A 16,779-nucleotide genomic window follows, 5' to 3' on the forward strand; every position below is an offset into this window, starting at 1 on the left:
AAGGCTGCGTGGAATCTGGATTTTATTTTGGTAGTACTTTTTATTGCTATTATTATTATTATTATTATTATTATTATTATTATTATTATTAAGGTTGTATGGAGGAACGCGGTACCGTAGTTGGTTGAGAAACTATAGTTCAAGCCGGAAGGTCGCTGGTTTGATTCCTGATGAGGTCATTGGATTTTTCAATTTACCTTATCCTTCCAGCCGCAGTATGACCCTGGAATCGACTCAGCCTCTAACAGAAATGAGTACCAGGAATGTTCCTGGGGGTAAAGCGCGCCCGGCGCGTAAGGCTGACAACCTCACCGCCATCTGTGAGCCGATTATCTAGAAAATGTGGGAGCCTCAACGTCTCAAAACCCTATGGGCCTCCACGGCCTGTTACAGGGATGGCTTTACCTTTACCTTAGGCTTGTATATGTCGCTGCGAAGAAAATATCACGTATATAGTTTCCATCTTCTTTCGAAGGATGCCGGTAATGAAGTGAGCAACATTAACAGCTTTGTCGCTTCTGGTATAGCAACATTTGCTCCATCTGTTGCAGAACACTGGGACAAGGAGGAAACGTCAGAATGACGTCTGTTTGTGGAACTTAATATAGCGCAGATATTTTCTGTTGATTGATGTGTTTTGCCTTCACAAGGAATATGTCAGGTCCCCGCTCATTAGCGTATTTTTCCTGGTGTGTTCGTGCTAGCCTGCTGACAAGCACATAACAAGTGTTTAGCGTGGGGTTGCTAGCGAAATTAAAAATAAAGTAAGTAAAGCAAAGCCGTCCCTGTAACAGGCCGTGGAGGCCCATGGGGTTGTGAGATATTGAGGTTCACACATTTTCTAGACAATCGGCTCACAGATGGCAGTGAGGTTGTCAGCCTTACGCACCGGCCGCCCTTTACCCTCAAGAATTTTCCTGGTACTCATTTCTGTTAGAGGCTGAGTCGATCACGGGGCCATAGTGCGGCTGGAAAGATTAGGTTAATTGAAAAAAAAAATCAATTACCTCATCGGGAAACGAACCACCGACTTAAGGAGAAGTACTGAGAGGATTGGAAGAGAAAGCCAAATATTGACCCTGCGAATATGTGCTTTATTAAGTGCTTCATCTGTTGGGTTATACAGTTCTAAATGCTGGATCCACAACCCCATGTGTCCGACGTGTAGACTGGCCTCTCGCTTTCGCCGATGTGCAGAAGAGAGCGACTGTGTGTAGGGCCCTGAAAGTTTTGCTTCTGTAGAACAGATAAAGTTTCAGGAATACATACGCGTACGATCGTCTTTGGTATTAAACATAGGCATGTAGCACGAATGGGGGAGACGAGGAATGCGAATAGGATATTGGTGGGCAAGCCAGAAGGAAAGAGACCACAAGGAAGACCAAGGCGTAGGTGGGTGGATCTTAGAGAGAGAGGATGGGATGGTGTGGATTGGATAAATCTGGCTCAGGATAGGGACCAGTGGAGGATTCTTGTGGACACGGTGATGAACATTCAGGTTCCATAAAATGCTGGGAAATTCTTGAGTAGCTGCAGAATTTGCGGCTCCTCAAGAAGGGCTCGGCTCCATGAGTAAGTAAGTAAACTATTATTATAATTAGTAGATTCTAAAGAGTTCTGACTTTGATGTCTGACAACTGGGTTATTGAGATTTTAGAGTCTGTCTTTCGTTCGTGTTCTAAAGGAAAAAAAGTTTCCGAAACTGGATCTGTTTCCGTCGTCGAAGGAGGTTCAGTTTCCGAAACGTCGTGTCATTTATTATTCTTTAGACTACCTTACGATGGAGAAACTCCAAAAACCCAGTGATCCTCATTATAGTTATGATGAACGGAGACCACAATGGCCGCGCTGTCTAAGGCATGAACCGTCTTCTTCCGCTGGAACACTGGGATCATAAGTTCGAATCCCGCTCAAGGCATTTGCGTCTACGTGCTTTTATTTATGTTGTTCTTTTTGTACTTCGCGGCCTTGCGACGGGTTGATCCCCACTCCTAGGAGACCTACCTCAGTGTATATATTAAGACACTGAAAAGGCGGCCAAGGTCCACAATGGCTGTAGGGCCATAGATATAGAGAGGTATGATGAGAATTTCTTCAGGCAGATGGTATCATTGATTGTCTAAACATCTTTGAGGGTACCTGATGCTTTGAATAGGTAACCTTTGTGGAGAACAGTTCTCTATGTTGAACGAGTTCTCCGGTGTAGTGATTCTGGTTGCAACTGCATTTTGCAAATAAAATCTGTTTACCCTTAACGTTACGACACGTGTCAATACCTGATGAAATCGTGTTTACACACAGGAAGTTGTGTGGAATTTGAGGTTCTCACAGCGGTGGTCATGACGAATTGTGTCTTCCGGGATATAACCCGTGTAGTCCGTTAGTTAATGAGGAGCTTCATAAATTGTACTCTTCTCCAAGTATAATTAGAATGATCAAGTCAAGGAGAATGAGTTGGGCATGGTATGTAGCACGAATGGGGAGAAAAGGAATGCACATAGGATATTGGAGGGAAAGCCAGAAGGAAAGATACCACTGGGAAGACCAAAGCGTAGGTGGGTGGACAATATTAAAATGGATCTTAGAGAGATAGGATGGGATGGCATGGATTGGATTTGTCTGGCTCGGGACAGAGACCAGTGGAGGGCTCTTGTGAACACGGTAATAAACCTTCGGGTTCCATAAAATGCTGGGAAGTTCTTGAGTAGCTGCAGATTTGGTTTCTCCTCAAGAAGGGCTCAGCTCCCTGAGTAAGTAAGTCCAGTTGATTTTCAGAGGAAGACGCGATGTTATATCCTAGCAGAAAACTATTCAGAGTGTATTATTGTTTTAAATGTGTTTGAAGCCAAGAACTGTAAGTACGCAATACCGTGCTGTGATGTGCGGATGTGAAAATCAGTCCACGACAAGAACAAAGTTGATGCAAAATTTGTGGAAAAAGACAATTTTTTTTTGAAAAAATATAACGATTTTTCTTTAAGTATTGAGATTTCTATAACGGTGAATATATAAAAGTTTTGTTCTGGGATTTGAAGACGTGTCGTCTTATATTTAGATAGTAAGGTTTCGAACGAGTATTCTGCCTCCGTCGTCACCTGTGTCCTAAATATAAGCGATGAGTTTCCTCCGACACGTTGAAACGACCTGATTGGCTACTCAGATTCACGTCGCAGGAGAAAGATCTTTCTGTTTGTGTTCCCTGTCAGAGTATAATTACAATAAATGAAATGTAAAAATTACGTACAATTTTTGTATCTATTTTCTTAATAAATACTTATAAAGCGGCACATGTTTCGGGCATATATCACCATCTTCATTCATTCATCAATGGCACTACAGCCCTTTGTTGGTCCCAGACAGTTTCTTCAATTTTAAAATCTTGTTTTTTCTTTACACAGACTGTAGGACTGCTTGGTCGAGTGATCAGCCCGTCACAAGACCGTTACCTACACAAAGAGCAACACAAACAGAGTAAACGCACACAGACAGCCAAGCCTTGAGTGGGATTCGAGCCCACGATTCCAGTGTTCGAGCAAGCAAAGACATTTCTTGACTTAGACCGAGCTGCAACCGTGATGTGCATTTATCATATAGTATACATATATACTCAAGCGGTTGTCGCTGGCTTCCCACCGTGGCGGCCCGGGTTCAATCCCGGGGTATGCTCAAGTGGGATTTGTGGTGGACAAAGTGGTGCTGGGGCAGGTTTTCTCCGAGTACTTTGGTTTCCCCTGCCAATCTTCATTCCACCAATGTCTTCACAATCACCCTCACCTATCATCTGGGGCTAGTACAAAAGGCAGACGTGGCCGCAGTACAAGAGACTTAGTCCCACCCCACTAGCAATAAAGAAAATATATATACATATATGAACAATGCATCAGTAGCTTCTAATTTTCACTCGCCTCCTCACATGAACTTACCAGATTTATCTTGAGGATTTAGAAACAAGCGTTAATGAACTCCTATCACCTTCTCGTACTTGCATGACGTCATCTGTTATTGCAGCCGGCTCCTGTTTGCGTTTCCGTCATCTGGTGACAGGTGAAATACAAATCAGCCAATTCTGTGTGTGGGTATTTGTCAACATTACAGTATTCAACTTAGGGAGCCGGGATAGCGCAGTCGGTATAGAGACTGGCTATGTGCTGGACGACCGAGGGGTTTGAATTCGAGTCTCAGTAGAGGCAAGAATTTTCTCTTCTCCATGTCGTCCAGACCGGCTCTGGGGCNATATACATATATGAACAATGCATCAGTAGCTTCTAATTTTCACTCGCCTCCTCACATGAACTTACCAGATTTATCTTGAGGATTTAGAAACAAGCGTTAATGAACTCCTATCACCTTCTCGTACTTGCATGACGTCATCTGTTATTGCAGCCGGCTCCTGTTTGCGTTTCCGTCATCTGGTGACAGGTGAAATACAAATCAGTTTATTCTGTGTGTGGGTATTTGTCAACATTACAGTATTCAACTTAGGGAGCCGGGATAGCGCAGTCGGTATAGAGACTGGCTATGTGCTGGACGGCCGAGGGGTTTGAATTCGAGTCTCAGTAGGGGCAAGAATTTTCTCTTCTCCATATCGTCCAGACCGGCTCTGGGGCCCACACATCTTCCTATCCAATAGGTACCTGGGGCCCTTTCCCCCGGAGAAAAGCAGCAGGGACGTGAAGCTGACCACTCACGTCCAACTAGTGCAGGTTCGAGACCAGTGGAGTTATACCTCCACTTCCCCATCTGCCTTCATGGCGTACCATACCTTACCGTAACTTAGAATAACAAGGTCTAATTGTACTTACTTTTGGGATGCGTTTTCCCAGTAATGCAACACAAGCGAATACAGCTGGAACAGAAGAGGAAAGAATATTTGTTTGCCCCAATTCCATATGCATATGTTTGTACAATAGTAACGTAGAGAATTGGAAGATAATATTAATATGGATACTGATTTTAGGCTTTCATGGTGTTTGGTCATTTTTGTTACTTATTCTGCTCTTGGATTTTTGCAATTTATGTGTGCAGTGTTACCGATGTTTCGGAGGTACCAACTTCTAGTAATATGAATCTTAGGAATTTAGGTTGTGAGACTGGGAGGTGGACGGAACCGATTCAGAGCGCTTTAAAATGGCGGGCTTTGCACTGAGGAGTGAAGGTTTGTCTAGCTTTTGCCGTTGAGTCCACAGGTAACAAAATATTTTTCATGCGAATTTACTGGGGTGCTGTTGCGTAATATTTGGGTAATTTCAACAACTTTCAGATTTAGACATATGAGGATTACAATATTAATTTGTCGAAATTGAATTGACGAAAAAGTATTTTAATTCTTTAAAGAGCCAGAAGGGTCGGGTAAATTAATGCTGGCGTCGCCAGCACAGTCAATCTTGGTTTCACATCCCGTCGGGACTCGTGTCCATATTTTTGTTCTTTCCAAGAGGTTAACGTGTTTTTAAACGGGGACTTCTATTCAAAGCTTGGAAGTGTCTGACTACTGCTGGTCCTCGCCAGCACAGTCTCCTCAAGATACATGACCAAGATTTTTGTTCTATTCTAGACATGTACGTGTTTCGAAATGGCCCCCCCCCCTTTGAAGAAGGGGGTCGGTCTTTCTGCGCAGGCGCTATGTTTGTTGCGCGGTAGTTTCAGCACGAGTATATCCGCGCTGTCACGGAGTCCAGGTCACTATGGACTCTGTGCACCCTTTGTCACTGCACTAAGTAACATTCATACGAGATATATTGGAGTTTCTTGTCAATGCAGGCTTGTGCAGCAGGTTATGCCTTAAATTATTATAACTATTCTGAAACTGCAGTTTATCAGTTTATGAAGTGGGAACAGGGCTAGGATAATTATTTGTAGCACAGAAGCCAAGAAGAAGAAGATTACCTCTGGATTTTCTCTGTGATAGCATTTGTGCACCTGGTAGGCCTTGTCACAGGCATCCTTTCCGGCTGTAACAAATTTAGATAACAAAATTAGAACGGATGAACAGGTCACGTGGTGCACAGGATTACAAAGGTGTTCCTTGAGGTTTATTCAGCTTAATCCATAAAAAGGAGTATTCGATATAAGTTATTTAAAATCTCCTATATTGAATTTCATCGAAATCGGCGGAAGATTTTATTACGTATGTGGAAAACTACATTATTGATATTGTCACGTGTATCAGTGACTAAGACGCGGATTTGGATTGGTGAATTAGTTTACTGGATATTCAGTGGCTGTAACTATGATTAGTTCTCAGACTCTCAACATTACTGTAACTATAGCACATGAAGTCTTCAATGTCTATAATGTACAATATTAACTGGACGAAATTAACTGATACGTCGGCGTCGAATATTTATATATGTTATATTAATTTATTTATGAACTAAAAACGATACGTTCAACTGAAAATATTAAAACAGCGAACCTATTGGTCATAGCCTATCTGATTCTACAGAAAGCCATCCTTTCGTCCTGGTTTTTTAAGATAACTAAGAAAAACACGACGTTTCGGAAACTGGATCTGTTTTCGTCCTCAGGTGAGGGAAAAACACCTATTCTGTTGGGTCCCTTAGAAAGAGCTAGCCTCAATCACTGGAGGAATTAGGGTTCGATTCCCGGCAGTTGCAAGAGATTTTTCTTGTGTCTTCAGCGTCTAGACGGAATTTGAGGCCCAACTAGCCTTCTTCCCAGTGTGTATAGGACACCTTTCTCCAATAATAATGCAGCCTGGATGTGAAGCTGGCCTCTCAGTTCAATCTAGTACCGAAGTTAAGAATCCGTGGAGCAACTTCTGCATTACTGCACGTTAACTGCTTGCTTAATTAAGCACAGGGACAGAATTTCACCGTTTCCTTAGATGAATATGTTGTGAAAATGTGGATTTGACTCAAGTGGCCCAAGTTAGGGAAACTTCCCGTGCACGTGTGAACGTAGTAAAAAAAAGTCGTTTTTCCCATGAAAAGCAGAGAATTTCTTGACCAGCTGAGGGACTGTCAATGTTTAAAATAATCTGAACTATAGATTTAGTTGTGGTTTGAAGTTGTGGCCCCAAATCTATGCAATGAAGTCTTCTCGATCCATCAAACTTGAAGAAGAATAGGGGGAGTTTCCAAAATTTTGGAAACACAGACGTTGGATCATGTCTTGATCTTTGTGTGGTTGATCATCCGAGGGGAATTCATTGCATGAATTCAGTTACTTAGCCAGTTTAGGTTACTGTGTACGAGTATACAAAGTCAATATACAGGGAATAATCATACGTGTATCATGGCAAGTCTTAATTATGCGATGTCCTTCTTCCATAATCTCTGGCGGCACATTCTGCAGCTCTTCGTCAATGTTAAATTCTCCGTGGTCGTTGAGCTGTGGAGGCAGATAAGATAAGTATAGAGCTCACAGTAACTTCACGGCAACAGGTTAATGCAGAGGTTCCTAGACTTTCTCGCAGCAATACTGCATAAGGTAATAAACTCCATATAATTGTAGGTCCCTATCAGGCTGTACGGTGGCAGCAGGAACCTAAATAGCTTTACAGCCTCTCTGCACCTACAGTAAGCTATAAAATGTTCCTGCACAGTCACGAAAAGTGCAGTTCTGCACACTGTTGCAGGTCCCTGTCAGACTGTAAGGTGGCAGCAGGAACCTAAATAGCTTTACAGCCTCTCTACACCTACAGTAAGCTATAAAATGTTCCTGTACAGTCACGAAAAGTGCAGTTATGCACACTATTGCAGGTCCCCATCAGACTGTACGGTGACAGCAGGAACCCAAATAGCTTTACAGCCTCCCTACACATACAGTAAGCTATAAAATGTTCCTGCACAGTCACGAAAAGTGCAGTTATGCACACTATTGCAGGTCCCCATCAGACTGTACGGTGACAGCAGGCACCTAAATAGCTTTACAGCCTCCCTACACATACAGTAAGCTATAAAATGTTCCTGCACAGTCACGAAAAGTGCAGTTATGCACACTATTGCAGGTCCCCATCAGACTGTACGGTGACAGCAGGCACCTAAATAGCTTTACAGCCTCCCTACACATACAGTAAGCTATAAAATGTTCCTGCACAGTCACGAAAAGTGCAGTTATGCACACTATTGCAGGTCCCCATCAGACTGTACGGTGACAGCAGGCACCTAAATAGCTTTACAGCCTCCCTACACATACAGTAAGCTATAAAATGTTCCTGCACAGTCACGAAAAGTGCAGTTATGCACACTATTGCAGGTCCCCATCAGACTGTACGGTGACAGCAGGCACCTAAATAGCTTTACAGCCTCCCTACACATACAGTAAGCTATAAAATGTTCCTGCACAGTCACGAAAAGTGCAGTTATGCACACTATTGCAGGTCCCCATCAGACTGTACGGTGACAGCAGGCACCTAAATAGCTTTACAGCCTCCCTACACATACAGTAAGCTATAAAATGTTCCTGCACAGTCACGAAAAGTGCAGTTATGCACACTATTGCAGGTCCCCATCAGACTGTACGGTGACAGCAGGCACCTAAATAGCTTTACAGCCTCCCTACACATACAGTAAGCTATAAAATGTTCCTGCACAGTCACGAAAAGTGCAGTTATGCACACTATTGCAGGTCCCCATCAGACTGTACGGTGACAGCAGGCACCTAAATAGCTTTACAGCCTCCCTACACATACAGTAAGCTATAAAATGTTCCTGTACAGTCATGAAAAGTGCAGTTCTGCACACTGTTGCACGTGTCTATCAGGTTATACGGTTACAGCAGGAACTTCAATCGCTTTATATCTATTCATACATAAGTAATTCACATTCATGCATCAGTTTGTTCACTGGTATACTTACAGACAGTAGTTCCACCATAATGCATTTAATAAAGCACTGAAAAAGATATAAAATATTTTATTATTAGTTTCACTTTTGTTAAAATTTATATAGAAAGCCAACGTTATAAGAAATAAATTCCAAAGAAATTTTATTAATAAGTGTATAAATTAAAAATTATGCAATTTTCGTTAATTCTTTACTCTCTTACCGATTTGTTCCTCTGGTCTGTTTAAATGAAAAATTATTTTCGAAACAATAGTTTAAACATTTCATAACACTTCTTGGGCGGGAACGCCGATAGTATCGTGATTTGATCGCTTTAAAAATTTATTTGCTTAAATCCGAAAATCAAGAGGCACTGGGGGATTTTGTGACGTAATTCTTAAAAGAAATTTTCTTACACTCTCTGATAACAAGTTTAGATTTCAGTCAGTTAATTGTCATACACACAGAAGAACAAATGAATTTAATTTTCACGTAAGAAAGGCCGAGGAAAATAATTTGTAACTTGTGTCACCACTAAAATTGTGCAGCCCCGTAAAACCACTTGCCGTGAGGTACATTTTCTATCGTTAGGAAATTGTTGGTCCATAATTCAAAAGTAATATAAGATTTTGTACTTAAAATTTAATATTATTCACTTACTTCTTGGTTCTGGAGTCCCAGAAGGTCACTGACTTACTACAAGACACATGTCTATGCCTTCCCATTAAATGCCTTTTTCCGTATTCCATAATTTTCATTTCTGGTAAATTAGCTTCTATAGCTTTCAGCACATTCGTCTAGGCTTTCTGATTTCCCTTTAAATATGTACATATTAAAAAAAAATTCTTAACCACTCTTGTTTGATCCTTGTTAATCACATGCCCCCAGCCACTCTTTCTCGTCCTAATATATTAAGGGGTTTTATATAATTAAATTTTACATTACCTTGTAATTGTCAGGGGGGTCGACTTCGTCTATACGCGCCTTAATGAATTTTTCGAAGTAGCCTGAAACAAAACATAAATGTGTCAGGTGTTTTTAGAAAGAGTAAAAAGTAAAGAGTAAAAGTTGGATGGGTTCATTCGCATTTGGCATTTAAGAGCTTGCGAACAGATACAATTTGGGACAGTCGCACAAGAAATAATCAAAGAGAAACAAAATAGACACTACTGTGTCAACATTTATTCTTATTCTTTGTTGGTGGTATCGCTATATGTTTCGAACCTTTTCTTGGGTCATCTTCAGGCGTAAATGAATATTGTTTAGCTTCTGAATTGCGTAATTAATGAACCGAACCGACCGAGCTACCGCCACTTGTCGGCGAAATTAGTGCCAACTTCAGCGGATAGAGGGTGTCGCGTGGTCAGCGCAACGAATCCCCACGGCCGTTAATCTCGGTTCTCTATACCGGAGCCGCAATTTGCTTGAAATAGCTCCTCAATTATCTTCACGAGGCTGAGTGAACTCCGTTCCAGACCCACTACTTCTCAGAAAATCTGTTACCGCCGGGAATCGAACCCGAGACCTCAGAATCTGTAGCCAGGGGTTAGTTTATTATTTTCATTTCATGAATCCTGTTGTGTTACAATAGACAACTTCTTTATTAACCGTCACAACACAACAAATATCAAGGTCAGTGCCCAGCTACGGCTCTGCTACATGTTTCGGCTATCAATAGCCATCATCAGGCAAATACACGGTTAACATATATACACCACTGAACTGCAGTACTATTAAACTGGTTACAATACTATTAAACATATAAAACACTTGACGTAAAAAATACAATAAATCAGATTATGTAAAAAAAAAAACAGAAGTTATAGTATAAAACAAGAATAAAATTTTAATTGGTGTTTTATAACATCGAATCAGTCGTTGATTCTGTATTTTCATACGTTCCCATGGACAAATTGGAACATTCTATATTTTTTTCCTTTTTGTATATAAGATTTTATTGGAGGCTCGTGGTGTAGATGTAATAAATTAATGTTAATTGTTTTGTCGGTGCCTCATCTTACAAAGTGTTGTCCATACTGTAGAGAATGTAAACAACGACTCAAGTTTCCCACCTGGGAAAGAGCCCCCGGTACCCACTGGATAGGAGGTTTGGTGGACCCCAGAACCGGTCTGGAAGACGTGGAGAAGAGGAAATTCTTGACCCTGCCAAGACTCGAACTTCGAGTCCTCGGTCGTCCAGCCCATAGCCAATCGCTATACCGACTGTGCTGTCCCGGCTCTCTGTATATGAGATATCTTCGGGAAAGGAACGATTAGTGAAAGCATAGTCAAGGTCAGCTGTTTATGAGAACGTAAGTCCAAAGGATTTGCACCGATTTTTTAGGACTTATTGAACTAATAATCTACCGGATAAAATGATCTTTACCTACATAAAGGAGCAAACAAAGAAGAAACGCGGGACCGTATGTCCAGAGGCCGGATATCTATGTTGGCGGGAGCGCAAGCTCCTGGTAGAGCCACCCACTAGACAGGCGAACGGATATGGGCCAAACGAAATTTAAAACTTGATCTTGGAGGATGGGGGTTGGGCCTGGGGCTAACGACACCAACTTGGGATAAACTACTGTTACGAAACCTCCAGATACTGTGCTGGAAACAACTTGGGCTTACAGCGCCAGTAGGGGCAAGACATGACAAGAGGGATCTCAACTCAGGACCTTAGAATTAAATAAGTCTAAAACATGTTGCAATCATGGTTACAGCTTTCAAAAGTTATATTATGAAACTGTCTCTTTGAAATATGCTCTATTGTTAACCCATGCATTCATTACACTTCAATCTCCTTATGTATTTCTGAATATTATCATTAATTAAACGAATTAAATTTGGTCAACTTCTGTCTGCTCACCTTTCTCCACTTGGTTTTCATTTCTGCATTTCTCGTCCACTTCTTTGGCTCTTTCAAATGCACGGCCCGAAAATCCCTGCAAGAGAGGAATATGTTTTATTTGCATGGAGGTTGTAACATAGTCAAACAAAACAAACTCCGTGGCTTGAGTCCACAAACGAAACCGACCGAGCGACCGCCGCTTGTCGACGAAGTTAATGCGGATAGAGGGTGTCGCGTGGTCAGAGCAACAAATCCCCACTGCCATTAATTTCGGTTTCCTAGACCGGAGCCGCTACTTTTCCATTCAAGTAGCTCCTCAGTTATCCTCACGAGGCTAAATGGACACCGTTCCAGACCTACTACTTGTCAGAAAATCTAGTAGCCGGAAATCGAACCCGGGACTTCTGGATCTGTAGCCAGGAACTCTGACAACTAGACCACAGAGACGGTCTCTGTAACAGACCGAAAATTTCATACCCCTCGAATTCACACATATTTGCATATATGAATATCTTTAAAAATTATAATACTCCATTAGCCTTCGTATTTATTTATTTATTAGAGATATTAGGGTCCTTGGCTCCAAGTTCCTCTTTGATCTTTGCCTTCCTTTGCGATAGATGTCCATTCTCACGAAATATTGAGGTTTGTCTCCATCTATTCTCTTTAATCTCCCATAAATCATTCTCTGTGCATTCCAGCCATCTTAATCTGGGTTTTTCCACTTCATTCCACCTCCAGTTTCACTTTAAAAAAATTTCTTACCAATGTTTGTTTCGTCCGGTCTAATCACATGGCTCCAACCACTCCATTACTCTCAATTTAGTATCCAATGTCAGATACGAAATTTTATATAATTCTCAGAGTTACTGGTTACTTCTAGATCTTCAGATTTCCAGCTCAATTATCGGTTCATAAACCTTCCTCAAATTTTCCCTCTTTCAGGCATTTAATATAACTTTATCCTTTTTAGTCATGAACCGCGGTCCATATGCACACATCACAACTGCTTTTGACACAGTTTCGTAAATTTTTTTTTTCAATGCTCTCTTCACAGTTGCAGTGTTACAAGTATTTTGTGAGCCACAGTAAGGTCAACTGACTGTAAACTTCCGAACTTAGTTTATAATTGCAGCTGTAAGCAACTCTTTTCAGTTATTGCTACTAATATAATCAGTATTTTAAGCTGATTTGAATTAAAAAATATTTTCTGTATTAATTAGAAAAAAAACATGTAGAAGGAAACGGTCGAGGCCTAATTTAAGGTTTTATGCCAACACATTGTTAGTGTGACTCAGGTTAAAATAGGGAAAAATCTCAGATACAGGGAGTTTAGGCGGCAATCCAGCCGAGTTTTGAACTTGTGACTTCTAGAATACGAGGCATAAATTTCGGTCACTCGACCAGGATGTTTGATGTCAACCATTGGCGTAGTCAGGGGGCAACTAGGCATCGCCCCCTTCAGAATTTTTCAATATGATTTTAAGTAAAGATGAAAATGTATCATATTTTTAAAAAATTAAAAATAATTTTTAAATAGCACCAAGAAGTTCCAAGATGATGTAATCGCCTACTTTTCTTTGATACGGCACGGACCGCATAGAAAACGAAACAATTAAGACATAGACACGCAACATGATGATTTCATAAGCCAGCCTCCTAACAAAATCTAGGGAGGGGTACACAGACAGTAAGGTGATCTCGTATGCCTCTCAAGCCTAAAAAAATAAGTGGATACAGAGAGATAGACAGACACAGGCTGATAAACGGACAGACATTAGGGTTATCTCGTACATCTCCTTTTATTTCTTGTAAATAAAGACGATTAGCTAATTATAGGGGACACGCGATAGCGTCGTTGATTGAAGCACTACGCTACAAGCCGGGAGGTATCGGGTTCGATTTACAATGAGGTCATTAGTTTTTTGATTAATCTAATCCTAGCCCCACTATGGCCCTGGGGTCGACTCAGCCTCTAACAGAAATGAGTACAGGAATATTCCCCGGGGGTAAAGGGCTTCCGGCGCGTAAGACTGACAACCTCACCGCCATCTGTGAGCCGACTTTGTGAGCCTCGACGTCTCAGGGAATAAATGTATGTAGGCTAATAATAGTGTTAAGCTGTTTAAATGTAAGTATATAGGCATATTTTCTGTCTCCCCCTCTTGGAAAACACGCTGCTACCACCCCGGAAATTGGGCGCCACCCCTGGAAAAGTACCCCTCCCTCGTCTTTGGAAAAATATTCAGACAGCCTTCCTGGAATCAGCATATTAAATTAGTTACGAATCAATAGGGCCCCAAATCATACAGAAATATACATTTCGCTATTTTCATTTATGTCATACGAAGTGACTAACTTACCAGAGCGAGATCTGTCACTCCCAGAAGCAGCAAGATGGCCGCCAAAGGTGGAAGTTGCATCGTTATCATGTCTGCGCAGGAAGTCACTGTTGCAGTACAGAACTCTATAGAACGTCGCGAGCACTATATACAGCGCCATCAACCTTGACGTTGCCACATCCAAAGGAAACAATTTAAGATATATTATTATTTAAAACATCATGGGAAGGAAGTAGTTGTAAGGCCGGCGTTAACCATCGGGTGGAGAACCTAAACAAGACATTTTAATTACAGATATTTGCTTCTGTGCGTTCATCCCCATGTGCAAATGATATGTTAGAGTAGTTTAGTGAATGTAGACCCCGCCTGTTGATATTCTGACTCCACTGAATAGAGCCCTTTTTGAAAAGCTGACAGTCACTTACTTAGTCGAGAAATTCATCGCCTTTTACTAACCCCAACGTACACGATAACACATCAAAGATCCCTATCCTGAACTAAGTGAATGTAGTCGAGATTCTTATGTACCATTTATAGATCCGTTTTAATATTATCTTACCGTGTGTGTTTACTTAATAGTAATGGTAATGCATTTAAGCTCGGCAAGGGAGAATACGATGGCGCTGTAGTTGAGTTGATAATTGAGAGGGTTCAGTTGCGGGATATTCACTGAGCGGGGGAAGATGAAGAATCTCCACTATTAAAATCCGGTACCAGGAAACGGCCGTTGAAGACACTACAAGGCGGAGAAGATTTATTGTGTAGTGAGTTGTAAAGTGTGTAGGTTAGCGATAGCGCTGTAATTGCCTGTAGTTTAGAGTGGTGAGTATAAGGTGTCAATAAATTCAATATCCAATCCACATCCTGTTTATAGTCACCCCTAAAATCGTGACAATATGACCGGGACTACGTCTTCCAAGTCCCTCATCTTATTTCAGAGTTCTCATTCTATTATTGGCTCGCCCACGGCCGCCGTACCATTTGTTTTTCCGTAACTGTACCTCTCTTCCACGCTCGGCTCGTCACGTCCAAAGAAGATCACTAACATTTCTTAACAATTTATTTAACCATTGTTTTCGGCTTTCATATTTTCCATCTTCTTGGAAAGAAACAAAATTTATATCTTTAGTGTTTGTATCCTGTTTTGTATTAATGTAATTATAACAGCTGTCAACACAACAGATCATTTGTGGAACACATAACCATATAATAGCAATTTACTTTAGTACCATGGCATCTTCCAATCCCTCAAATCTTCTTCATGTTGTCCAAGCAGAGTGGGCAGCATTTACTTGCTTGGCCTCTGCGATCCTGAAATCAGTGGCACCACGTTCCTTCCAAACGTCTGTAAACATGTACTAGACTGTACGGCGTCAGAGTAGAATCGTCTCTATGCTTAATTAATTAAGCACCACGCCATGAAGATATATGGGGGAGTGGAGGTATACCTCCACCATTCTTGACCTCGGCACTAGATGGTAATGAGTGGTCAGTTTCATGTCGGGGCCGCTTTACCCCCGGTATCTATTGGATAGGGGGCTGGGTGGGCCCCAGAGCCGGTCTGAACACTATGGGGAAGTGAAAGATCTTGCTCCTACCTGGAATTGAACCCCGGCTCTCCAACCCGTAGCCCTTCGCTATACCGATTGTGGAATCCCGGCTCTCAACCAACAGTGCTCGCTTTTAAATTCGTTCACAAATAATTAGATTAACCGGGATAGGTGAACTTGAAACAAATATAAACAAACAAAAATTTTCCATTGTTTACGTAACGTTATCAAATAGCAGTAATTTCAGATTACAGTTAGCAGGGCTGTTTGTCCTTTATATAATGTGCCCAGTGCATTATTTATCTTCTTGCATCCTGATGACGTCATTAGTGCACAAACTTGCGTAATACGTGACGTATATACATATATCACGTGAACATCTGGCCTTCTTCAACTTGCGCCTGACTGCAGCGCACCGTCAGGGTTTCGGAAGAGTAGCTGAACACTATGCTACATGTCGCAAGGTTCCGGGTTCATGTCCCGATGAAGTCATTGGATTTTTTCAATTGACCTAATCCTTCCAGCCGCACTGAGCCTCTAACAGAAATGAGTACCAGGAATTTTCCTGGGGGTAAAGCGCGGCCGGCGCGTAAGGCTGACAACCTCACCGCCATATGTGAGCCGATTGTCTAGATCAGCGTTGGCCAACCTAATACATCTCGAGGGCCAAATTTAGTTTATAGAACACCATCAGGGGCCAGATACGGTGTTTCTTTCAGAAGAGTGGTCGGGGAGTATTGCCCCCCAAATTGAATCAGTCACAATCCGTATAAAAACAGTGCATTTAAACCTATGTATTTAAATTTTACGTTCCACCAATAATATTAAGCCGATAATGAAAATTTCACCAATCGATTTTATTGCCTTCTATCACTTCTACCCCCAGAGCATTTTTTCTTAAAGAAACACTGGCCAGATCATGCCTTATGTTTAGTTTTATATATGCCGGGGGAAAATGCAATTATAATTTAAGAAAGAAAAATAAAATGCCTTGAAATGTGCAATTACTTACCATAAAACAGCACAAATTCCTCTTTCAGCAGGGATGAGCACAAAAGACTTTCAATCATAGTTTTTATGGTCTAATGATTATACCTAAATCCTCATATACACACTGTTTTAATGAGAGCACTGTGGTTTCATAAAACTGGAAACCAATGATATAAAATCCACTTCTAATTGTGAGGTTGCCACTCGAAGAATATGTGATAACACGACATCTGAAAGTCTGTTCCTGTTCTTAGACT

General features: G+C 41.4%; 1 protein-coding gene across 2 annotated transcripts; it reads right to left on the reverse strand.

The window, feature by feature from the left end:
- Nucleotides 1-1,073: 1,073 nt before the first annotated feature.
- LOC111872412 (general odorant-binding protein 56d) lies at nt 1,074-14,110 on the reverse strand. Of its 2 annotated transcripts, none has more exons than XM_023866289.2 (9): nt 14,004-14,110; nt 11,659-11,734; nt 9,735-9,796; nt 8,823-8,858; nt 7,251-7,353; nt 5,887-5,951; nt 4,803-4,846; nt 4,299-4,409; nt 1,074-1,221 (listed from the first exon to the last, which is right to left on the reverse strand). In XM_023866289.2, exons 1-8 carry the CDS (start codon nt 14,070-14,072, stop codon nt 4,406-4,408), a joined length of 459 nt encoding a protein of 152 aa, XP_023722057.1. In that variant the 5' UTR covers nt 14,073-14,110; the 3' UTR covers nt 1,074-1,221; nt 4,299-4,405. The 2 variants fall into 2 exon arrangements, with proteins under 2 accessions (XP_023722057.1, XP_023722058.1); XM_023866290.2 differs by having other exon boundaries at nt 1,074-1,236.
- Between the last annotated feature and the right edge of the window lie 2,669 nt (nt 14,111-16,779).

This window comes from Cryptotermes secundus, unplaced genomic scaffold, assembly GCF_002891405.2.
Source record: "Cryptotermes secundus unplaced genomic scaffold, Csec_1.0 scaffold247, whole genome shotgun sequence".
Lineage (NCBI taxonomy): Eukaryota > Metazoa > Arthropoda > Insecta > Blattodea > Kalotermitidae > Cryptotermes > Cryptotermes secundus.